The sequence below is a fragment of the Dendropsophus ebraccatus genome, chromosome 14 (genome assembly GCF_027789765.1).
Source record: "Dendropsophus ebraccatus isolate aDenEbr1 chromosome 14, aDenEbr1.pat, whole genome shotgun sequence".
Taxonomy (NCBI): domain Eukaryota; kingdom Metazoa; phylum Chordata; class Amphibia; order Anura; family Hylidae; genus Dendropsophus; species Dendropsophus ebraccatus.
In genome coordinates, this window is record NC_091467.1 from 64,723,019 (window position 1) to 64,750,079 (window position 27,061).

Below are 27,061 nucleotides of genomic sequence, written 5' to 3' on the forward strand. Positions count from 1 at the left end.
AGAAAAGAGAGGCAGAGACAGAGCGATGGGAGAGCTGACTGGTATATACAGGTATATACATCTATTACTCTCTGGTATCAGCCATGTCAGGCTGGGGAGAGGTGACTGTAGGACAGGTATATACAATCTATTACTCTCTGGTATCAGCCATGTCAGACACGGGAGAGGTAACTGTAGGACAGGTATATACATCTATTACTCTCTGGTATCAGCCATGTCAGGCTGGGGAGAGGTGACTGTAGGACAGGTATATACATCTATTACTCTCTGGTATCAGCCATGTCAGACACGGGAGAGGTAACTGTAGGACAGGTATATACAATCTGTTACTCTCTGGTATCAGCCATGTCAGGCTGGGGAGAGGAGACTGTAGGACAGGTATATACATCTATTACTCTCTGGTATCAGCCATGTCAGGCTGGGGAGAGGTGACTGTAGGACAGGTATATACAATCTATTACTCTCTGGTATCAGCCATGTCAGGCTGGGGGGGGGGAGGTGACTGTAGGACAGGTATATACAATCTATTACTCTCTGGTATCAGCCATGTCAGGCTGGGGGGAGGTGACTGTAGGACAGGTATATACAATCTATTACTCTCTGGTATCAGCCATGTCAGGCTGGGGAGAGGTGACTGTAGGACAGGTATATACATCTATTACTCTCTGGTATCAGCCATGTCAGGCCGTGGGGGGGGGAGAGGTGACTGTAGGACAGGTATATACATCTATTACTCTCTGGTATCAGCCATGTCAGGCTGGGGGGAGGTGACTGTAGGACAGGTATATACAATCTATTACTCTCTGGTATCAGCCATGTCAGGCTGGGGAGAGGTGACTGTAGGACAGGTATATACAATCTATTACTCTCTGGTATCAGCCATGTCAGGCTGTGGGGGGGGAGAGGTGACTGTAGGACAGGCAGGGGCGGAACTACCGCCGTAGCAGCCGTAGCGGCTGCTACGGGGCCCCTAACATCAGGGGGCCCGTGGCCTTGGCCCCCCGAAGATGACCGCTTGCAACACCCGGCGGCCGAGCAGGCCTCCCGGGTGTTCAGTGTTCTGACTGACAGCGCGAGAAGCCATAGGCTTCCCGCCCTGTCAATCATTCTTGTGACCGCAAGCAAGCATTCTGCTTGCGATCACAAGAGTGTCCCACCCAATGAGCAGCTCTTTGGTGAAGTCCTGGCAGCGTCATCGCTGAGCACTCAGTGTGCGCCGCCGCGGCTGGGACTTCCGGTACTAAGAACACAAACCGGAAGTCCCAGCCGCCGCGGCGCACACTGAGCGCTCAGCGATGACGCTGCCGGGACTTCACCAGAGGGCTGCACATCGGGCGGAGGTAGAGAGAAGAGGAGACCGGCGAGCGACGGGGGAGCGTGGGGTTAGGTGAGTTATGTGTTTGTTTTTTTAATCAGAGGAGCAACACTGCGGGCTATGTGGGGAAGGGGATGCACAACACTGCAGGCTATGTGGGGAAGGGGATGCACAATACTGGGGGCTATGTGGGGAAGGGGATGCACAATACTGGGGGCTATGTGGGGAAGGGGATGCACAATACTGGGGGCTATGTGGGGGCTGGGGATGCACAATACTGGGGGCTATGTGGGGAAGGGGATGGACAATACTGGGGGCTATGTGGGGGCTGGGGATGCACAATACTGGGGGCTATGTGGGGAAGGGGATGCACAATACTGGGGGCTATGTGGGGAAGGGGATGCACAATACTGGGGGCTATGTGGGGAAGGGGATGCACAATACTGGGGGCTAAGGATAGACAACACTGGGGGCTAAGGATGGACAACACTGGGGGCTACATGGGGGATGCACAATACTGGGGGCTATATGGGGGATGCACAATACTGGGGGCTATATGGGGGGATGCACAATACTGGGGGCTAAGGATAGACAACACTGGGGGCTATATGGGGGGATGCACAATACTGGGGGCTAAGGATAGACAACACTGGGGGCTACATGGGGGATGCACAATACTGGGGGCTATATGGGGGATGCACAATACTGGGGGCTATATGGGGGGATGCACAATACTGGGGGCTAAGGATAGACAACACTGGGGGCTATATGGGGGGATGCACAATACTGGGGGCTAAGGATGGACAACACTGGGGGCTACATGGGGGATGCACAATACTGGGGGCTATATGGGGGATGCACAATACTGGGGGCTATATGGGGGGATGCACAATACTGGGGGCTATATAGGGGATGCACAATACTGGGGGCTATATGGGGGGGATGCACAATACTGGGGGCTATATGGGGGATGGGAATGCACAACACTGGGGGCTACCTATATGGGGGATGGACAACACTGGGGGCTACCTATATGCGGGACGGGGATGGACAACACTGGGGGCTACCTATATGCGGGACGGGGATGGACAACACTGGGGGCTACTTTTATGGGGAATGTGGGCCATCTAAAAGGGGAACTACACAGAGGGGCCATTTATGAAGGGGACTAGGGGGCATCTATAAGGGGAACTACACTGGGGGGGTTGACACAGAGGGGTCATCTAAGAGGACTACACAGAGGGGACCATATACTGTAGGGCAGGGATAGGGAACCTTGGCTCTCCAGCTATTGCAAAACTACAGCTTTATTTTTGACTGTCCATACATGATGGGAGTTGTAGTTTTGCAGAAGCTGGAGAGCAGAGATTCCCTACCTCTGATATAGGTGATGCACAGAGGGTGTCATCTACTATAAATGGATTACACAGAGGGGGATCTCTACTATAGTAGATGCACATGGGGCCATCTATATGGAGGACTGAACAAGGGGCAATCTATAAGCTGTCTACACAGAGCCTAATTTGTCTGTCTGGCAGATTCTGTGGATTCGTGGCTCGGAGTTCTTATAATGGCCCAGGACAGATGGAGAAGAAAATGAAAAGGAAACAACTCTAATGAGAGAAGGCGTCCCCTGTGAGTCACTTAATATAACTGCAGTGTAATTTATATGGTGTATAGAACCTGTGTAGAGCTGGGTGTGTTGATGGCATAGTGGTTGGTCGAGGAGGGGGGGGCCCCAATCAAAAGTTTGCTGTGGGGCCCAGCCATTTCTAGTTACGCCCCTGAGGACAGGTATATACAATCTGTTACTCTCTGGTATCAGCCATGTCAGGCTGGGGGGAGGTGACTGTAGGACAGGTATATACATCTATTACTCTCTGGTATCAGCCATGTCAGGCTGGGAGAGGTGACTGTAGGACAGGTATATACAATCTATTACTCTCTGGTATCAGCCGTATCAGGCTGGGGAGAGGTGACTGTAGGACAGGTATATACAATCTATTACTTTCTGGTATCAGCCATGTCAGGCTGGGGGGGGAGGTGACTGTAGGATAGGTATATACATCTTTTACTCTCTGGTATCAGCCATGTCAGGCTGGGGAGAGGTGACTGTAGGACAGGTATATGCTAAAATTATTATGTTAATTTGTTTTCCCTGAGACCCATTGGCATCACATCATATGGGGTAAATTCGCCCCTGCGAGCCCCTGGGACGAAGGAATATTTAATGAAAAAATAACAATTACATTTTAATCCCCTCCTCCATGAGGTATAAATAGGCTCCACCTCCCCCTAGACCTCAGTCTAATTATAAAGAAACATAAAACACAGGGAGGGAGTCTTGTGATGCCAATGGGTCTCAGGGAAAACAAATTAACAATAATTTTAGCTTCCCTTACGTCCCATTGGCATCACAACATATGGGGAATTAGCAAGCATTATCCCCAATGGGCGGGCTATTTATTACATCCGCATTAAGAACAGATCTTGCAAAGGTTGTTCTTGACAAGAAAGAAGTATCCAGCCTGAAATATCTCACAAAGGTAGTCAAAGACGACCAGGTAGCTGCCTGGCATATGTCCTCAAGTGGCACAGCGGCACGCTCTGCCCAAGTGGAGGCCACAGCTCTAGTAGAGTGAGCCCTGGTAAATTCTGGTGGATCCAGATCAGCAGAGGAGTAAGGCAATGGAGTCACAGATCCATCTGGATATTGAAGGTTTTGAAGCCTTTCTCCCCTTGTTCTTTCCTGCGAAAGGGATAAAAAAATTCTCGTCTTTACGAAAATCACCTACTCTACGTAGATAGATCTTGATAGCTCTGGATACGTCCAATAAAGAAAGATCCAAGTCTTCTTCAGATGATCCAGTAGGAGAAAATACAGTCAATACTATAGGCTGGTTGATGTTGGCAAATGAAGCCACCATAGGCAGGAATCCTGGAAGGAACCCAAGGATAACCTTGTCTTGGGAAAAAATCACGTATGGAGGTGCGGAGCCAAGGGCTTGAAGTTCTCCAACTCTCTTAGCAGAGGTAATGGCTAGTAAAAGAGAAACTTTCAATGTTAACTTGAAGTCTACTTCTTCCCAAGGCTTAAAGGGAGGAAGACGAAGTAAAAAAAGACTGAGGTCTAGGGGGAGGTGGAGCCTATTTATACCTCATGGAGGAGGGGATTAAAATGTAATTGTTATTTTTTCATTAAATATTCCTTCGTCCCAGGGGCTCGCAGGGGCGAATTTACCCCATATGTTGTGATGCCAATGGGACGTAAGGGAAACATCTATTACTCTCTGGTATCAGCCATGTCAGACTGGGGGGGGGGGGGGGAGGTGACTGTAGGACAAGTATATACAATCTATTACTCTCTGGTATCAGCCATGTAAGGGTGGGGGGAAAGTGACTGTAGGACAGGTATACAATATACTACTTTCTGCAGATCAGTTGAGTACAGCATGATCATGGAAACTATAAGAAGGAAAAACCTGTAATAATAATGTGACCTGTAATAATCTGACAGTGTGACATGTTTCAAGCTTCAGCCAATGCTTCTGTGAACATCACAGCCTCCATCTTTACAGAGCCGCCCTGCACTGTGAGGGATCACGTTGCCGCCAATATTCATTGTCCTGCACTACTCCTTCCTAACTGTAGAGGGTGCTATTAGGCCAGTAAACAAAAAACAAAATAATCTCTGCCTGAAGCGGCTGAAAACAGGAAACAATAGACGGCATGTAACCGCATCCGACCCCACATTGTGCCTCCTGTTTAGCATTACTTATGTTTAGTTAAATAGAGGAGGAAAAAGTATTTAAAAACTTTACTGACAACAGACAAAGAAATATTATATAATACTTAAAGGGGTTGTTCACCAATTTTTTTTCTTTTTAAGTCAATTGGTACTCAATCAACTTAAATAATCTCCTGTCTTCCAGTACTTATCAGGAATTTGGACTATAGGAATTTGTTACTGCTCTGGACAGTTCCTGACATGGACAGAGGTGGAAACAGAGAGCACTGTGTCAGACTAGATAGAATACACCACTTCCTGCAGGACATACAGCAGCTGATAAGTACTGGAAGACTTGAGATTGTTAAATAGAAGTAATTTACAAATCTATATAACTTTCTGAAACCAGCTGATTTGAAAAAATAAATTTCCCCACTGGTGTTCCTTCTATATAAAGAGCGTCCCCTGGTGCCTATAAGGTGTAATATTCTGAGTTGCCAGTAACCCAATGGGCAATAAATTGTCTAAAAATAAGTTCCTTAAGGGCAATAAATGCGTCTGTAAATAGCTCCTCACCCTGTGTCCCACACCTGTCACCACTGCCATCTCCTCCCATGTTGGACTGGGTCAATGGGGCACATTTACTAGTCCTGGGCAGTACTTACACTTTACACCAAAATTCTATACTAACATGAGTATGTCTGCCCTGATGATGATGATGATAGTAACCATATCTGTAATGTTAGTGCTTAAAGGGGCACTCCAGCCTGTAAAGACTGATGGCCGGTCCTCAGGATACTGAGATGGTTACACAAATGAAGGGTACCAGTTAAGAAGACAATTCATAGACTTAGATACACTGCTTACCAGAGAGTATCACAGCTAATTTAGATGCACAGCTTGAATTAATGTAGCACATATGATCGAGTTAGATACACAGCTCAGTATACAGTACCATTCGTGATAGGTTTAGATACACAGCTCAGTATGCAGTACCATACGTGATACACTCAGCAGGTAGTATCCTACACCATAGGCTTAAATACAGCTCAAAAACGCAGTAGCATACATGATATGGTTTAGATACGATAGCAGTATCACACATGATGGGTATAGATACACTAGTAATGTAGATGTGGTGTCCCACCACGGGTGTTATTAGTTCATACACCCCTCTCAATAGCCTGTACTACAAGTTAGCGTGGTAATAAAGTGATACTTAAGTTTTACCACTAGATGTCTCTGTTATCTGTATATGCACTTGTATATTGCACAGCTGTAGTGAACAAGGGGTTATTGTTTATGATCTGCGCACCAATAAGTGCTCTCTTCTACTCCTCACCTATCTCTATTTTCATTTTTCTTCTTCTCTTTACACTTTCTTCTCCACCACTCACGGGACATTACACCTCCTGTAGGAAGTTGTCATATGGGGAGAGGAAGTGCACGCCCACACTTAGGGAGTCTTACCCAAGTCTTTGTGGAGAGAGGACGCAAGACAAGACAGTCCCTGCGGTAGTTCAGCTGTGCCCTGGCTTTGCCAGTTCCCCTCTTCAGTCAATGTGGAGTGAGTGTAGTCTAGTCAGGAGTGTGGTAGTGGACGGACACACATGGGAGATGGAGAGACTTTTCTTTTAGACGCTATCTTTGATCCACCTATGCAGTGTTAAACTACTTGAGAAAGGACAAGTCAGAGAACACCCCAACCCACGCCGTGAACACTTCTAAAAGTGCAGAACATTATCATGAAACAAGAGGAACTGATCCGGATAGAGCAAAGTTGCTACAAGCTTATGTACTCTATCTCGCAGCTCGGGTGTAACCAGGTAATTTGGCCACCCTGCTCACTCAGGTAACAAGGTCTTGGGCTTGTGTCTTCCTAGGAGGACAGGTCATCTGACACTGTAGGGAAACAGGTGGTATCACAACAACAAAGGTCGAAACACGGGCACAAGTATACTTCTGTTTTCAAGTATTCTTCAGTATTCTACTTCTTCTTCTCCTAAAGTTCCAGCAGAGCACACTTTTACCCTGGGTTGGGACTCTCAGCACAAACTTCTCTACTTCTCATCACGCAACCAAGTCAGCTCAGCTCTTCTACTCCAAAGGCTCTTAGCGCAGATTCTGTTCTGTCGCGTCTACAGTCTATGATCAGCTATTGTACATTGTATTCTTACAGTAAAGAAGATTTTATTTATGACAACAGGACTCAGTGATTATAGTCCCGGCACCTACACAGTCACTGCTCTATCCTTGGGTCATCTCCCCTTTCTGTAGGTGGCGGTACCGATAGTCTGGGTGGGTCACAGCTCCACTCCCGACCACCGTAATAAGTACCCAAGGGACCCCCTCACAGCCCGGCAGGTCACCGACCACAGGGGAAAGGACATAGCAAGCCACCTTACACTAAAAGCAGGTGTGCCTCAATACCTGTGTGCCCCACTGGCACTGGCGTCATTACAATTTACCACCTGGCTGAGCTATATCCCGACCAACCACTACAGTAGTGGCGTCACACTGTAGCATCTGGCAAGTGACCGGTCGTCCATAAGGCTATACTACCACCACATAGACGGCATTACACATTATGTGCTTAGATACGGGCATCACACATGACAGCTTTAGATGCACAGCAGAAATGAATGTATCATGTATGATAGACTCAGATACATAGCATCACACACTATAGATTTAGACACACTAGCGTATTAGACTGTATCATACACAGTAGGCTTAGATACACACGACCTCCTGCTGCTGTCACCAACCAAGAGAGGTCCTCAAGAAAATCTGGAGAAATTCAGCACCATGTGGACACTGCTCATGGATTTAAAGAACTTCAACATCATGGGGTTCCAGGAAACCAGTCGGGTGTCCTTGCTTCCTGCTAAACAACTGCCCACCTATAAAGACCACCAGAGACATCTACCGGGACATAGAGATCAGCCAATAAGGGAGTGTAGTCTCCCAGCACAGGTGTGCCACTTCTCTATGTAGTTCTCTATGCACCTGGGGAAAGTAACTCACTCAGGTTCTCACAGTGGGATGAAGGGAAAGTGTATTATGTGTTTTTCCCCACTAGGTGTCACTGTTGTATTTACTGTATATCTTGTCTTAAGCACAGCTGAAGAAAGCATTGGGTTAACTGTATTTGTCACATGGTTGGTCTCATCCTATCAAAGGTGCAGGTATTTCCCCTCCTTTCTTTCTCCTATCTTAGCTCTTCTTTTTCTCACACATACAGTCCCATCAATCACCAGTAGGTTTAGTTTTCCCCTATTAAAAGGAGGGTAGTTCTTGCTGGGAGGAGTTCTGGAGTTCTCTAGTTGAGTCAGGAGTTAGAGAGACAGAGTTTCTTTTGGGCAAGTTAGCCACTTGTGCTAGACTCCCTCAGGAGGTAGGACGTCCTCTGAGGATCACCTTGTCCACGCCAGGGATGCCATCAACATGACACAGGGCAGCTATGTACTGACCCCAGTAGGACAAAGCTGCAGTTAAAGCCTACGTATACTACTGTATTCTGAGAAACCCTGGGAAGTCTGCTCAAGCCAGCACAGAGACCTGGTACTACCCTAGCAGGACGGGTACCCCAACACTAAAGGGCATAAGGCAGTCAGATCAACAAAAGGACCCATACATGAGTACGAGTATCTTCTTCTTGTATCCTCCACTAAGCTATCCTGGCAGAGTACACAGCTACATTAGACAGGGCCCTCAAGACACTCCACTACTCCACTCTATGGTTGCTTACACAGTCTTCTTCTACTACTTCTTGCCTGCACCTGCAGTTAACAAAGTATTCTTATAGTATTGCCCTGAAGATTTTAAAGTGACTGTACCACCAGGCCCAGGCTGAAGCACTTGAGGCGGGCCGACCCACCCTTAGTGGGAGGAAACCTCAGCCCCTCCATGGGGTCACTACATTAGAATCAATGGAACTCTATCATAGAGGGGCTAGGGTTTCCTCCCACTAAGGGTGGGTCGGCCCGTCTCCAGTGCTTCAGCCTGGGCCTGGTGGTACAGTCACTTTAAGTGAATGGCCCCCTTCCCCGTGTTCCCCCCACCCCGGAAGTGTGATGCTGTATACTCACCAAATCACTGTCGCGGCTGAGCAGCTGATGACGCGCTGGCGAGTATACGGCATCACACTTCCGGGGGTGGGGGAACACGGGGAAGGGGACCATTAACTTAAATAACACACATTACAAAGTTGTATAACTTTGTAATGTGCGTTATTTAGTGAATAAATGGGACGCTATTATGTTTAAGCTACTGGACTCTGGTCTATTCTTCCTGCACCCGCAGCTACACACCAGGTTACACTTGGGTTATCCTAACCTCGGCTGTGCCCAAGTGACGATAGATAGATAGATAATCAAAGAATTCCGCAGCACAACCATGTGGTGAAAAAAATCCAAAATAGTGTTTATTCCATGTCAGTAGAAAATTCCATGCAACGTTTCTGTCTCTTCTCGAGACCTTTCTCAAGCATCTCGAGAGAAGAGACAGAAACGTTGCATGGAATTTTCTACTGACATGGAATAAACACTATTTTGGATTTTTTTCACCACATGGTTGTGCTGCGGAATTCTTTGATTATTTACGGGGAGACGTGGATTCGGTCTCCAGCTGCTGGCACCCTTACACCAGTCTGAACAGAGTGCACTTCAAACTGGACGTTAGATAGATAGATAGATAGATAGATAGATAGATAGATAGATAGATAGATAGATAGATAGGAGATAGATAGATAGGTAGATAGGAGATAGATAGATAGATAGATAGATAGATAGATAGATAGATAGGAGATAGATAGATAGATAGATAGATAGATAGATAGATAGATAGATAGATAGATAGGAGATAGATAATAGATAGATAGATAGATAGGAGATAGATAGATAGATAGATAGATAGATAGATAGATAGATAGATAGATAGATAGATAGATAGATAGGAGATAGATAATAGTAGATAGATAGATAGGAGATAGAGTGATAGATAGATAGGAGATAGATAGATAGATAGATAGATAGATAGATAGATAGATAGATAGGAGATAGATAGATAGATAGGAGATAGATAGATAGATAGATAGGAGATAGATAGGAGAAAGATAGATAGATAGATAGATAGATAGGAGATAGGAGATAGATAATAGTAGATAGATAGATAGGAGATAGAGTGATAGATAGATAGGAGATAGATAGATAGATAGATAGATAGATAGATAGATAGATAGGAGATAGATAGATAGATAGATAGGAGATAGATAGAGGATAGATAGATAGATAGATAGATAGATAGATAGAAGACAGATAGATAGGTAGATAGATAATAGTAGATAGATAGATAGATAGATAGATAGATAGATAGATAGGTAGATAGATAATAGTAGATAGATAGATAGATAGATAGATAGATAGATAGATAGATCCATGATAGATAGATAGATAGATAGGAGATAGATAGATAGATAGGAGATAGATATGTAGATAGATAGGAGATAGATAGGAGATAGATAGGAGATAGATAGATAGGAGATAGATAGATAGATAGGAGATAGATAGATAAGAGATAGATAGATAGGAGATAGATAGATAGATAGATAGATAGATAGATAGATAGATAGATAGATAGGAGATAGATAGGAGATAGATAGGAGATAGATAGATAGGAGATAGATAGATAGGAGATAGATAGGAGATAGGAGATAGATAGGAGATAGGAGATAGATAGGAGATAGATAGATAGATAGATAGATAGATAGATAGATAGATAGATAGGATATAGATAGATAGGTAGATAGTTAGATAGGAGATAGAAAGGTAGATAGATAATAGTAGATAGATATATAGATAGATAGATGCAATATTTCTAAATAAAAGCAGAAACGTTGCACCTTATTTGGCATGTAATGGCATGGACCGCAGGGTTTTCTTTGCTTCACTTGATCTGAGTGTTGCGGTGTATACTTCCACAAGATAGATAGAATATATTTATACACTAGACAGCAGTGTTTCCACTCATGTCAGTGTTCAGTCAGTTTCTCCCTTCTCAGCTCTCAGGTAGGATGATCCCGGCGTCACTCCTGGTGGCAGGTGAGCAAACACTGGCTTGTAAAGCATCACATAGCGAGTCGGAGTTGGTGATGACAGCAAGATCCCGGGTATAGACACACAACAATCCCCCCTCCATCTGCTGCCCCTCACCTCTCACCCCCTTACCCTATCACCTCTCACCCCCCTTACCCTACCACCCTCTTATCCCCTTACCTCCTCACCTCTTACCCCTTACCCTATCACCTTCCACTCCCTTACCCTATCAACTCTCACCCCCTGACCTCTCACCCGCCTTACCCTATCACCTCTCACCCCCCTTACCCTACCACCCTCTTATCCCCTTACCTCCTCACCTCTTACCCCTTACCCTATCACCTTCCACTCCCTTACCCTATCAACTCTCACCCCCTGACCTCTCACCCGCCTTACCCTATCACCTCTCACCCCCTTACCCTACCACCCTCTTATCCCCTTACCCCCTTACCCTATCACCTTCCACTCCCTTACCCTATCAACTCTCACCCCCTGACCTCTCACCCCCCCTTACCCTATCACCTCTCACCCCCTTACCCCCTCACCTCTTACCCCCTTACCCTATCACCTTCCACTCCCTTACCCTATCAACTCTCACCCCCTTACCTCTCACCCTCTTACCCTATCACCCCCTTATTCTTATTCTTACCCTATCACCTCTCACCCCCTTACCCTATCACCTCTCACCCCCTTACCCTATCACCTCTTACCCTCTCACCTCTTACCCTCTTACCTCCTCACCCTCTCTCCTCCTCACCCTCTTACCTCTCACCTCCTCACCCTCTCACCCTCTTACCCCATCTCCTTCTCACCCCATCTCCTCCTCACCCTCTCACCCTCTTACCTCTCTCCTCCTCACCCTCTCACCCTCTTACCTCTCACCTCCTCACCCCATCTCCTCCTCACCCTCTCACCCTCTTACCTCTCACCTCCTCACCCTCTCACCTCCTCACCCTCTCACCCTCTTACCTCCTCACCCTCTTACCCCATCTCCTCCTCACCCTCTTACCCTCTCTCCTCCTTACCCTCTTACCCTATCACCTCTCACCCTCTCACCCCTTCTCCTTCTGACCCTCTCATCCATATTTGTTCACCTGGTGCAGCAAAGACAACAGTTGTGAGTGGAGCAGCGTCCCTCAGGGATCCCAAACCTCCCCTCCCTCTGCAGCCCGGAGCTGATGAGTTCTGGAGACACCCCCAAACTTCAGCCTGCGTCCCACCCATCTGCTGCCAGTCCACACCCTGCCCTGCCAATGTCACTGTAAGGAATGGTATTCCCTATTGGAAAAGCTTGGAACTTAATATGCAAAGTCCATAAAACTTTTTTGCCTTTTTTTTTTTTTCTACGCCGGCCCCTCTAGCCAAGCAGAAAGCCGGGCCAGGAAGGGGTTAAGCCATTAGCGAAGCATTATGCTGGGAATCTCATCAGCAGAAGAGGATGGAGAGAGCAGCTGTGATAATGTAACTGGGATCTACGACCAGGACTCGGCGCGATGTGGACTCCGCTGGGCGAAGATCGGTAAACTCCTGCTCTTCACCTACGACAGAAGTTGTCCCTTAGACGATGTAAGTACCAGTCTCCTGCATGGCTAAGGTGGGGCGCAGCTCCGGGGGCAGCTTAACGCTTCACTGCTGGCAATGTCCTTGGGACACAGACTCCAGAAGCTTTTTGGAATTTTTGCATTTTTTCCCCCATGATAACAATCCTGATGGTTACGTCTACAATGGGTTCAGTTATTGTTACGCTGAGAGAGTTAATTTTTTTTTTTTTTTAAGTTTTTGAGGTTTTTCGTTAGTGTTTATTTGGTGGAAGCAGGAAAAATGAGCAAGCGGGGGGATCTGACTGTGACCATGTGTAGACCCCATGTTTGTATGGCTAGTCTTGTGGGGTGTCCCCGGTATGTAGTGGTCAGTACCCACTGTATGGGGGTGAAGGCTCGCCGTCTGCTCCGATCCCTCAGAATCTCTGGGTTCCTCCTGGCTATGATAGAAGCCGTCATCTCTGTGTGTATGGTGGGGTGATGCAGCACACAACAGAATATGGTTTTAATGTTATGGCTGTTCGGTGACTTTTGATGATTTAGCACCATATTATTATTTGCTTTGCTTATTTATATAGCACCGACATGTTCTGCAGCGTTGTACAGAGATTGTCATCCGGTCCCTGTTACAGCTCACAGTGTCTGTACGTTATGGAGAGAGAACATGTTACCTTTATACAGAGGTAGCCCCTGGTGAGGGTCAGCCCCAGGAACCAGGGCTGCAGGACATCAATGCTAACCACTGAGCCACTATAAAATGCTAATCACTAAGGGACTGTACAATGTTATCCACTGAGCCACCATACAATACTAACCACTGATCCACCATACAATACTAACCACTGGGCCACCATCCAACAGTAACCACTGGGCCACCATACAATACTAACCACTGAGCCACCATACAATACTAACCACTGGGCCACCATACAATACTAACCACTGAGCCACCATACAATACTAACCACTGGGCCACCATCCAACAGTAACCACTGGGCCACCATACAATACTACCCACTGAGCCACCATACAATACTAACCACTGGGCCACCATACAACAATAACCACTGGGCCACTATACAATACTAACCGATGAGCCACCATACAATACTAACCACTGGGCCACCATACAACAATAACCACTGGGCCACCATACAATACTAACCACTGAGCCACCATACAATACTAACCACTGGGCCACCATCCAACAGTAACCACTGGGCCACCATACAATACTACCCACTGAGCCACCATACAATACTAACCACTGGGCCACCATACAACAATAACCACTGGGCCACTATACAATACTAACCGATGAGCCACCATACAATACTACCCACTGGGCCACCATACAATACTACCCACTGAGCCACTATACAATACTAACCGCTGAGCCACCATACAATACTAACCACTGAGCCACTGTACAATACTAACACTTGAGCCACTGTACAATACTACCCACTGAGCCACCATACAATACTAACCACTGGGCCACTATACAATGCTAACCACTGAGCTACCATACAATACTGATCGCTGATCCACCATACAATACTAACCACTGAGCCACTGTACACTCCTATGTACTGAGACACTGTACAATCCTATGTACTGAGGCACTGTACAATCCTATCTACTGAGCCACTGTATAGTCTAAACCACTGAGTGACTGTACATTAATGACTACTGAGCCTCCGTGCCACACTAACCACTGAGTCACCAAACAATGCTAACCATGGACACACTGTACTTTGTTAACCACTGAGCCACTGTACATTGCTAACTACTGAGCCACCATGCCATAACCACTGAGCCACTGTACAAAACCAACCTCAGAATGATTTTGCCATGTAAACCACTGTTCCACTGTTTTATGCTAACCATTGAGCCACTGTGCCATGCTAACCACTGGATCCCTGAACAGTGCTAATCACTGAGCCACCCTACACTGCTAACCAGATTATGCTTCAAAGCAGGGATGGGGAACCTTCGGCCCGCCAGCTGTTGCAAAACTACAACTCCCATCATGCCTGGACAGCCAAAGCTTTATCTGGAGGGCCGAAGGTTTCCCATCCCTGCTTTAAACCATTTAGCCACTGTGCAATGTTAATCACTGAGCCACCCTTAGCTATGATACAATGCTACCCACCAAGCCACCATACTAAACTAGTGTTCCCCTGTAGGAAAGTAATGTTACAGTAAACTTTAATGCTGCAGTATAGTGTATGGTGCAGGGAGTCGTAGTCTCGGGCAGAGTTCAGACTAGTGGAATACAGATGCATCTTTCCATCCGTACTACAGCCGACCACAAGTCTGATGAGCAGAACTGACAGCTGACAACTCACGAGACCAGCAGTTAAGACGCTAATGTGAATGCCGCCATATTGTGATGATGATGATGATCAGTACTAAACATCTCATGCAGAGCAGGCGCCCAAGAGAGCACAGGGGAAGCCTCTGAGTGCCGGATAATATCACATCATCAATAATAGGATTACAGTGAGTGACTGTTACTTACTGACAGATGGGAAATTGTTCAAGTCAGTAAGTAAATGTTCCATTAGTATCAGCTTGTACAGCACACATGATCCCTGTGCCGCACTGTACCTGTGCCTCACTGTACCTGTGCCACACTATACCTGTGCCTCACTATACCTGTGCCACACTGTACCTGTGCCACACTATACCTGTGCCGTACTATACCTGTGCCTCACTATACCTGTGCCACACTGTACCTGTGCCACACTATACCTGTGCCGCCCTTTACCTGTGCCTCACTATACCTGTGCCGCACTGTACCTGTGCCACACTGTACCTGTGCCACACTATACCTCTGCCACACTTTACCTGAGCCGCACTATACCTGTGCCGCACTATACCTGTGCCGCCCTGTACCTGTGCCTCACTATACCTGTACCACACTATACCTGTGCCTCACTGTACCTGTGCTTCACTATACCTGTGCCGCACTGTACCTGTGCCACACTATACCTGTGCCGCCCTGTACCTGTGCCGCCCTATACCTGTGCCGCACTATACCTGTGCCACCCTATACCTGTGCTTCACTATACCTGTGCCGCACTGTACCTGTGCCGCACTGTACCTGTGCCACACTGTACCTGTGCCGCCCTGTACCTGTGCCTCACTATACCTGTACCACACTATACCTGTGCCACACTGTACCTGTGCCTCACTGTACCTGTGCTTCACTATACCTGTGCTTCACTATACCTGTGCCTCACTATACCTGTACCACACTTTACCTGTGCCGCCCTGTACCTGTGCCGCCCTGTACCTGTGCCCCCCTATACCTGTGCCCCCCTATACCTGTGCCACACTGTACCTATGCCTCACTTTACCAGTGTCCCACTATACATGTGCCCCATTATACCTTTGCCCCATTATACCTATGCCACAGGTACAGAGTATATGCCACAGTACACCACACCAGAGCACATCCCACAGTGCACCACACCAGAGCACATCCCACAGTACACCACACCAGAGCACATCCCACAGTGCACCACACCAGAGCACATCCCACAGTACACCACACCAGAGCACATCCCACAGTACACCACACCAGAGTAAATGCCACAGTACACCACACCAGTGCGCATACTACAGTGCACTGAACTAGAGTTCATTCCACAGTGCCCCGCAGCAGAGCATATCCCACAGTGCATGGTACCAGAACACACCCCACAGTGCATGGAACCAAAGCACACCCCACAGTGCACCACACCAAAGCATATCTCCACAGTGCACTGCACCAGAGCATGTCCCACAGTGCACTGCATCAGAGTATATTCTACAGTGCACCGCACCAGAGCATGTCCCACAGTGCACCGCACCAGAGCATGTCCCACAGTGCACCGCACCAGAGCATGTCCCACAGTGCACCGCACCAGAGCATGTCCCACAGTGCACCGCACCAGAGCATGTCCCACAGTGCACCGCACCAGAGCATGTCCCACAGTGCACCGCACCAGAGCATGTCCCACAGTGCACCGCACCAGAGCATGTCCCACAGTGCACCGCACCAGAGCATGTCCCACAGTGCACCGCACCAGAGAATGTCAAACAGTGCACCGCAACAGAGCATGTCCCACAGTGCACCGCACCAAAGCATGTCCCACAGTGCACCGCACCAAAGCATGTCCCACAGTGCACCGCACCAGAGCATGTCCCACAGTGCACCGCAACAGAGCATGTCCCACAGTGCACCGCACCAAAGCATGTCCCACAGTGCACCGCACCAGAGCATGTTCCACAGTGCACCGCACCAGAGCATGTTCCACAGTGCACCGCACCAGAGCATGTCCCACAGTGCACCGCACCATAGCATGTCCCACAGTGCACCGCACCAGATCATGTCCCACAGTGCACCGCACCAGAGAATGTCAAACAGTGCACCGCAACAGAGCATGTCCCACAGTGCACCGCACCAGAGCATGTCCCACAGTGCACCACACCAGAGTATGTTCCACAGTGCACCGCACCAGAGCATGTCCCACAGTGCACCAAACCAGAGCGCACCCCACAGTGCACTGCATCAGAGCATATCCCACAGTGCACTACACCAGAGCATATCCCCCAGTGCACCACACCAGAGAATATCCCCCAGTGCACCATACCAGAGCATATCCCACAGTGCAGAGCACCAGAGCATATCCTACAGTGCACTACACCAGAGAATATCCCACAGTGCACCACACCCGAGCATATCCCACAGTGCACTGCACCAGAGAATATCCCACAATACACTATACGAGAGCATATCCCACAGTGAACTGAACCAGAGCATATCCCACAGTGCACTGCACCAGAGAATACCCCACAGTACACCACACCAGAGAGTACCCCACAATGTTCAATACGAGAGCATATCCCACACTGCACAATATGAGAGCATATCCCACACTGCACAATATGAGAGCATATCCCACACTGCACAATATGAGAGCATATCCCACACTGCACAATATGAGAGCATATCCCACACTGCACAATATGAGAGCATATCCCACACTGCACAATATGAGAGCATATCCCACACTGCACAATATGAGAGCATATCCCACACTGCACAATATGAGAGCATATCCCACACTGCACAATATGAGAGCATATCCCACACTGCACAATATGAGAGCATATCCCACACTGCACAATATGAGAGCATATCCCACACTGCACAATATGAGAGCATATCCCACACTGCACAATATGAGAGCATATCCCACACTGCACAATATGAGAGCATATCCCACACTGCACAATATGAGAGCATATCCCACAATGTTCAATACGAGAGCATATCGTACACTGCACAATATGAGAGCATTTCCCACACTGCACAATATGAGAGCATATCCCACACTGCACAATATGAGAGCATATCCTACACTGCTCAATATGAGAGCATATCCCACACTGCACAATATGAGAGCATGTGCTGTACCAGCATGGAGATGTAAGTTCCAGCAGCCTGAGAACTAACATGGAGGCAGCTGTAAATGCAGCTCTGGTTGTGACTGGAGTCGCTATGCAGACTGATACCAAGTCACATAATCACAATAAATGTAATTTCCAAGCCTGACATCCACAGATTAACCCCAGTTATGGAGAGGCTGGGGACTGTATATAGCAGCCATTTGCCCTGGCTTTGTGTATTATTAGAAGTCTTCTGGTGCTGCTCTCGGGTCACGTCGTCTCCACCCCAGATCACTGTCTCTCAGAATACATCATCTGCACTTCTCGCATCCGCTAATTGGATTCTTTCATATGAGGAAATGAGCCCGATAAGCTTAAAAGCCATTGACACAGCCTCAAGTCCTAGGTCCGTGCCAGCTGGGCACCTCCCAACAACGGCTCACGCCAGGATTCAGATGGCAGGGCCAGATAGCCGGCCTTTATAGAACCGAACAAATCAACAAATAAACGTCATTTACCAAACATCAAGGGCTCTAATGGAGAAACTCAGAAAGTCTCAAAATCTAATCAAAAGTATAGGAAGCGAGCCCCCTGGGAAAGGTAATAATATCCGAAATACACCAGGAACCGGTGACATCACCGAGATATCTTATAGTCATGAGAATGTAACCTATCAATACACCAGGAACCAGTGACATCAACGAGATACGTTATAGTCATGAAAATGTAACCAATACACCAGGAACCAGTGACATCACCAAGCCACTACATATACATATGAACCAGGAGACAATGTAGTTATGCATCGTGCACCACTGCTTACTGTAAAGAAGCGGGGATTCCCCTCATAATGACAGGTATCCCTGCTGTAAACCCAGCTCCTGCACAGTGATGTCCTCCCTCTTCAGGCAGCCAGAGCACTCAGCTGCATAGGAGACAAGCTGGCGGCCTAGAAAGGGAGGACATCACCGTGCAGTAGCTCTGGGGCTGCAGTCCTTCTCCTCCTGGACTGCTGGTAGTATAAAGTGTACTGGGGGGAAAGCACTTGGGATGCCAGTGTATTGGGGGTGACCCAGGCTCCTGCACAGTGACATCCTCCTTCCCTAGGCAGCTGGCATGTCTTCTATGCAGCTGAGTGTGGTGACCACCTGGAGAGGGAGGACATCACTGTGCAGGAGCTCAGTTTAGAGCGGGGACACCTGTCATTATGATGGGAATCCCCGCTCCTGTAAGCCTTGGTGTCCAAACACCTCAATAATTGTCAGCTGAACAATACTTTAGCAGACAGTTATCTCCCCTGATTTTTTTCGGCTACCAAACAATGCTCAAGTACTGAACAAAACAAAACTTCAGGGGGAAATTTCATTTGAATACCGAAGTGTTCATACACCGAGGTATTACTGTATTCACTATTCACTTCAATTCACCAGATAGTGATATCAGGCACCTCATATTTATGGGACTGCTGCCAATTAAAGGGGTTATTCAGCGCTACAAAAACATGGCCACTTTCTTCCAGAGACAGCCCCACTCTTGTCTCCAGCTTGGGTGCAGGTTTTGCTGCTCAGTTCCATTGAAGTGAATAGAGCTTAACTGCAAACCGAACCTGACCTGGGGACAAGAGTGGTGCTGTCTCTGAAAGAAAGTGGCCATGTTTTTGTAGTGCTGGACAACCCCTTTAATTCACCAGGAACCATTGACATCATCAATGGCGGTACAACATTATCATTGGGGGGGATTTATCAAAACAGGCGTATTGGTTGTAACTAAATCCCTGTCCCCATGTTCCAGGCCAGATTTATTGAGAGGCGCACTCATCTGTGCTCTGCCCCACCCCCTAGGAAGTCTAAGGAGCAGTGACATCACTGAGACACTTCACATTCATGACAATGCAGCCTATTGAGCTAAGAAACACTGAAGTTTCAATAAAGGGGTACTCCGAGTATAACAAACAGTTATACAGATTTGTAATTTACTTCTATTTAAAATTCTCCAATCTTCCGGTACTTATCATTTGCTGTATGTCCTGCAGGAAGTGGAGTATTCTCTCCAGTCTGACACACTGCTCTCTGCTGCCACCTCTGTCCATATCAGGAACTGTCCAGAGCAGGAGAGGTTTTCTATGGGGATTTGCTACTGCTTTGGACAGTTCCTGACATGGACAGAGATGGCAGCAGAGAGCGCTGTGTCAGAGTGGAGAGAATACACCACTTCCTGCAGGACATACAGCAGCTGATAATTACTGAATAATTGGAGATTTTAAATAGAAGTAAATTTCAAATCTGTATAACTTTCTGACACCAGTTGATTTGAAAAAAAGGGAAAAAAATATCCGGAGTACCCCTTTAATTTAGTTTATATCGAGAGAGTTAGTTTATATCTTCATGATGTCATCAGTGATTGCACAGACCAGCTGGGCGGCCATGGTCCTATATAGAGAAATCTTTAATTTTACTAAGTACATAAGACTTCTCCATCTTCATGGACTCTTTCTGCCTGGAATAAACATCAGTATTCAAAGCTCAGTAACTATCATTTTCCATAACAAACAGAACGATCGTGGTCTCGTCGGGGAGTCGTCCATTGATGTGTAACATTTTAAAGCGAACACTACTATGTAATGTATGTAGATCCAGTGCTGGTTTCATGTCCCCATTCACTGACAGCAAGCAGAAGGCGTGTCTCCGTAGACATCTCCTTTCTTGCGAGATCTGTGGCCATCGCCTCCTTTGTCCGGAAATTCCTGCACTTAGGTTGTGATGATGATAATGTCTCCCCGGCGGTGATGAGAGAAGCGGCTAATGGTTTACTGCGCAGTAAATTATTCAGGAGATTACAGTGGTTAAAACACAAATCTACACGTTTGATGTCATTTGTGCGAGTCTGCAGGGAGTCCGGAACGTTCTACAGTGGAATCATTGGATTTCACGTATCCCCTTTAATCAGCCGCTTCAGTCCCATGTAACCGAAGCTTCATCGTTACACAATAAAACCTTCCGCAGCTTATAATATACTGTGCATTTCCCTTATTTACCTGGGAACATCCCATATAGCCTGAAGACTTTGCACAGCTGGGGGTTTGTTACAGTTGTATTCAGTCGACACAGCCCTCTATGAGCTAAACCTATTATGAGTATAAATTTCTGTCCTATTATGATGGTTTCAGGGCCGGCTCTTGTACGACAGAGCCTCAGTGCGCCCCTCTTCCATCCACTATGCACCTGTGGTGACCCCCGGTGTGGAGGTACAGCCGGGCACTTGCCAGATGGTGGTTGGCCAAAATATAGCCGGGCCTGGTGGTAGTTTGTCGTGACGCCAGTGCCGGATGGGAACACAGGTATGGTGGCACACCTGCTTTTAGTTTAATGGGCCGGCTATACCTTGTTCCCTGTTGTCAGTGACCTGCCAGGTTGTTGCGGGGTCCCTTGGGTACTTATCACGGTGGTCCGGAGTGGAGTAGCGACCTATTAGGACTATTGGCACTGCCACCCACAGAAAGGGGAGATGAGCCAAGGAGTGTGTGTGCTGTGTCTGTGCCTGACAAGGAATTACAGAGTCTCTTTATCATAAATATAATCTTGTTTACTCTGAAGATACTTGAGGTAGGCAGCAAGTAATACAGTTTTGCCTTGTTACAATACTTTACACTTGATAAGTTACTTAAAGGGAACCTGTCACCCCCCGTGCCGGGGTGACAGGCTCCCGACCCCCCGCTACAGCCCCCTATACTCACCTGATCCCGCTTCTGGATACGGTCAGGTCATGGAGATCTCAGCCGCTGCAGCCCGGCGCGCGTGCTGAGAGATGAGCCAACGCTCATAGAGAATGACGGAGCGCTGGACTCTCCTGTCATTCTCTATGAGTGTTGGAGTCATCTCTCAGCGCGCGCTCCGGGCTGCAGTGGCTGAGATCTCCGTGGTCCGACCGGATCCAGAAGCGGGACCCGGCGCGATGAGGTGAGTATAAGGGGCTGTAGCAGGGGGGGTCGGGAGCCTGTCACCCCGGCACGGGGGGTGACAGGTTCCCTTTAATACTTTAGAGTTCAGATCTGCACTGAGAGTAGAAGGACCAGTACAATCGTGCTGACTGAGTTGTGTGCTGAGAGGTAGAAGAGAGGATCAGAAGAGTAGAGAGGAGGATGTCGAGAGAGTCCCAACCTAAGTAGTACTGTGCTCTGCCGGAACTTCGGAGGTAGAAATAGAAGAATACTTGAGAGTAGATAGAATACTTGTGTCTGTGTTTTGACTCTTTGGTCTTTGCACCACCTATTACCCACCAGTGTCCAGTGACCCATCCTAGAGGGTGACACAAGCCAGCATATCGCTCATCCCAGGTAACAAGGTCTGGCCTTGTTACCTGGGATGAGCGATATGCTGAGGGTTTCCTGCTTACACATGCGGTGCGAGATAGAGTTCATAGGCTTCTAGCAACTTTGCTCTATTCGGATCAGTTCCTTACTTTGTTTATGGATACTGTCGTGCACTTTGTTCCTCTTTGTTCACGGCGTGGGTTAGGATGATCTGAAACGTCTTTGAATTTGAATCAGATTCTTGGGAGTCCGCTTAATCTTTATTGTTACAATGTATCAGTGCAATTAAAATGTATCAACCCAAAGTTCAGCTGGCTTGTCTAGACTGTAACAAACCCTAGGTTCCCTAGGTTCCCACAGTGTATTCCTTTATTACATTTGGAAGAGTGGGGAGTGGGCGTGAGATACAACAAAATGTACATGTTTTTACCACGATCAGCTACGGTTTTGCAATGTTTTTCACAGTTTTGAAACATAGTCTGGACACCTGTAAAAAAGGTTAAATTCTCATACTGAGATACTTATTAAAGGGGAACTTCAGAAAAAAAATCTTTCCAATCAACTGGTGTCAGAAAGTGCCAGAGATTTGTAATTTACTTCTTTTAAAAAAATCTTCAGTCTTCCAGTACTTATCCGCTGCTGAATGTCCTGCAGAAAGTGGTGTATTCTCTCCAGTCTGACACAGTGCTCTCTGCTGCCACCTCTGTCCCTGTCAGGAACTGTCCAGAGCAGCAGCAAATCCCCATAGAAAACCTCTTTTACTCTCCTGACTCGAAAGAATACACCACTTCCTGCAGGACATACAGCGGCTGATAACAACTAAAGAAAATTTAAGATTTTATAACAGAATTAAATTACAAATCTCGGGTACTTTCTGACACCAGTTGATCTGAAAGAATTTTTTTTTTATGGAGTAACCCCTCTGTACGTTTTCTGGCAAAACCTATGGAATTTTATGACACTTACAAAAGAGGGCGAGAGCTTATCGGAGGGGGCTTAGCTTCCTGTGGCCTGATACATCTAATATAAAGCATACTATAAGACTGAATTATTACACACCTGGCTGGCCCTGTGCTGTTACCATTGTGAAACTCATCAGTCCCCACCGATCCCTACTTCCTGGTCCCTTCTCAACCCAGGAACATGCCTGCTCAGCCAATCACTGGATGAGCTGGGTCACCTCTGCAGCTGGCATTTCCTGTGTGTCAAGAAAGGACCAGAAAGGGGTCATCAGTAGGGCAACCCCTAAAACAAGCCAATGCTTTAGCTGTCCAGGCATGATGGGAATGGCCCCAGTTTGACACCCCAGTTCTAAGTCATTCCCACCTCTTGGACACAAATCTATCTTGAGATTGAGGTTTCCTGGTCTCGTCCACCTTGCTTGTGGCACCAGGAGGTGGTCAGGAAGCTCATGAAAAGCCTCTGTTTTATGCCGTTTGTATAATTCCCATTTACTTTAACCCATTGGTGCCACAAGCAGGGTGGAGAAGGCCAGGGAACCCTTGATCTCAAGATATGTAAGATATGCAAGGGTCCCAGAGGTAACTGTCTTATAGGAACACTCATTTAACCAATAATCAGCCCGATTAATGGTACCTTGTAAAGGCATGGCAACCCTACATCGCCACGTATCGGGTCTTCTAAAAAGACCCTTAAAGGGGTTATCCAGTGCTACAAAAACATGGCCACTTTCTTTCAGAGACAACATGACTCTTGTCTCCAGTTCAGCTGCGGTTTGCAATTAAGCTCCATTCACTTCAATGGAACTGAGCAGCAAAACCCCGCCCAAGCTGAAGACAAGAGTGGGGCTGTCTCTGGAAGAAAGTTGCCATGTTTTTTTAGCGCTGGATAACCCCTTTAAGATTACAGAAAATATTTGTTCCTCAAGAACTTGCAAGTCTCAGACTAGACCCATACGACTTGCATGGTCTATTAGGTCCTGATCTTCCAGACTTAGAGCTTCTCTCCTCAGTCTCAGGCCAAATGACAGAATCTCGCTTGCACATTGTACAGGACCAGAGAACATGTCGGTTTGGCACGATACAAAGGGCCTGCTAATCTCACGTCCCGTATCCGTGGCCAGGAATGCTCTGCAATCCTTACACTAAGCCCATGAGTCATTCAGTAATTCAGAGAGCAGGGATAATGGCGACCTCACGTTCCTCTAGCTATTACATTTTCATCTCTTCCGAAACGTCCTGCCTGGAAATTGTTAAGTGGGAACATAACAGGCAAATTCATCCTGGAACAAAAGCATTATGATGGCGTATTGCCGATGCGGAATCTTCACTATCTCATGAGCACTGAAGTCCTATATACAGTGACTATGTGTAGTTGTAGGCTGGTCATATATTCAGTTTCCGGGGAAGGATGTAGCTGTTGGTAACATAATGTTGTCCGCCATATTAGATTTAAGAGTCACCCCGTTACCCCGTTAATATATCTATTATTTCAGAGATATATGTCAGCGGAGTGTGGCAGCGGCTTACACCTTCTCTCTCTACTAAGAACACTTGAACATTTGGCAGAGCCGAATGTTCAAGTTTTTGGGCAGAATTGGTAGTTATGATACTTTTCAGCCAAATTAACATTTGGCCAACAGCATTTAAAGATTTATTGCCTCTACCTCTACCAATGAGATAGCCTTAATGGGTTTTTCCAATAATTTTTATTGAAGATAATAACCAGGATCGCGACCAAGCAGCAGAAAGGTAACAAAGCGGTGCTTGTCCTTGACAATAGTGGAGGGTCCACAGCACTCTAGTAAGTGCTGCTGTCCCCTTAAAGGGGTTATCCAGCACTACAAAAACATGGCCACTTTCCCCCTACTGTTGTCTCCAGATTGGGTGGGGTTTTGAAATGGAGAAATGAAGTAAATGGAGCTTAATTGCAAACCACACCTGAATTGGAGACAACAGTAGGGGGAAAAGTGGCCTTGTTTTTGTAGCGCTGGATAACCCCTTTAAGTGGGGTTCCAGGGATCAGACCCACAACAATCAGAACTTGATGGTGTATCCCAGTAGTGACCCATCTACAAAAACTGCTGGAAAATGTCTTTGACTTAGTAATGATAATGTTTTCTTAGATCATATGAGAAATTCCTAAAACTGAATCCTATATTGATTATGTATTTCAGATATTTGTCGCTGACTTGGAGAATGCAAAGATGGACAGGTCACCAGAGCACATTGTTCTCAGTGAGTACAGCAGCGTAGAAAGGTCTTCATCTGCCGAATCTAAGGACCTGGTCACCAGCAGGACTGAGAGCACACTGTACAGTAGTTCAAGAAGCGAGTCTCTTTGGACCAATGCCCAGCGAAGTGCCTGGGACACTTACCAAAAGCCCATAATCATCATGTCTATTGGGGGATCAGTGTTCCTACTGGGAATTATATTGACCACTATGTACTTCGTGTACACAACAACGGCACCAATCTCTAAAAACATGGGGCCTGTTGCTCTCTCGATTGGACTAATGGTCTTGATCATTGGTTTGGTTTGGGTCCCAATCATCAGAAAGAAGAGGAAACAAAGATCAGCCTCTCGGCTCTTCAGCCATCACCGTCAGTTTTTCATTCATTTCTGAAAAATTTTGGAGACCAGACAAGATTGGTGAGGTATACGACACGTCATTATCTACTTGGTGTCTGAAATATTGGAAAGGATTATAAGACATTGGTTGACAAAGATGTTCTTCAATGGTTTACGTCAAGCTTTTCAGAATGAGAAGTAGAACCCCAATGGTCTATACAAGGACATTCATCCTTGTGTCAACAAATTGATCAATACCTTTTGATCTGGAGGAGGTGGAACATATAAAGGTTGTGTTTTTCAAATGCTTTGGTCTACAGTGGTCACCGGTTTCCATCAAGCTCATCCAACTTAAATCCAGAACTTGGATCATGTACACGTTAACATCCAACATTATCAGAATTCCATGTGACCACCAGATATGATGCGCACATTGACATCATACGATTCATCTTCAAAGGAAGTAAAATTTATAAAATGATGTAATGTCGTGTATCGGTCTACAAAGATTTTCCAGTGGTCTATGTCATGGAAACGTGACCGTGTTCCCATTGACATTGAACATTATTAGTGACTGCGTAATATCATCCATATTGTTTCAAAAAGCTGTTGGGCTACAGAGATGTTCTTCATTGGTCCAAGTCTATGGTCTTAAGATTGATCAATAAAATGGGTAGTCTTTATACACAACCAGATCCCGTGAACCAATTCAGACAGACGGGATTTACAAGTCTATGAGACCTTGAGTTCTGAGCTGTACAGAATTGCAGCCAATTTGCCAACCTATGACTTCCACGAAAAGCAATGCTTCTCTGATTCCCGTATATATTCCTGTGTTTTTCCTGAGTGGTGGCATGACTTGTGCCTTCAGTCCATACTAACAGATTGAGAATGCCACCGCACTAGAAAACCTGCATGATAATGTCAGTGAAGGCCAATTCTAAGCTTGGCTTCCCATGGATGGATAAGATATCTCACCTCCCGTGAAAGGATCTACATACGTATAATGGACATCGCAAGTTCTTTTCTTTTCCAATCTGAGGTTTTAATATTGAATTTGTTTTTATTAGTATGAGCTTTGCAACTTGGCTTTAGTAGACA

The 27,061-nt window shown here is 46.7% G+C and overlaps 1 protein-coding gene across 2 annotated transcripts; it reads left to right on the top strand.

The window, feature by feature from the left end:
* Nucleotides 1-27,061, top strand: PIRT (phosphoinositide interacting regulator of transient receptor potential channels). Of its 2 annotated transcripts, XM_069952685.1 has the most exons (3): nt 1-51; nt 12,499-12,703; nt 25,566-27,061. In XM_069952685.1, the coding sequence occupies exons 2-3, from the start codon at nt 12,548-12,550 to the stop codon at nt 26,013-26,015; spliced, it is 606 nt and encodes a 201-aa protein (XP_069808786.1). In that variant the 5' UTR covers nt 1-51; nt 12,499-12,547; the 3' UTR covers nt 26,016-27,061. The 2 variants fall into 2 exon arrangements, with proteins under 2 accessions (XP_069808786.1, XP_069808787.1); XM_069952686.1 differs by lacking the exon at nt 1-51 and having other exon boundaries at nt 12,445-12,703.

What these genes read in the sequence shown, in the direction of transcription:
- PIRT (XM_069952685.1), top strand. Translation starts at nt 12,548, where the DNA reads ATGCTGGGAATCTCATCAGCAGAAGAGGATGGAGAGAGCAGCTGTGAT. An exon ending in GAAGTTGTCCCTTAGACGAT is followed by an intron (nt 12,704 to 25,565) that starts GTAAGTACCAGT and finishes TATGTATTTCAG; the next exon opens with ATATTTGTCGCTGACTTGGA.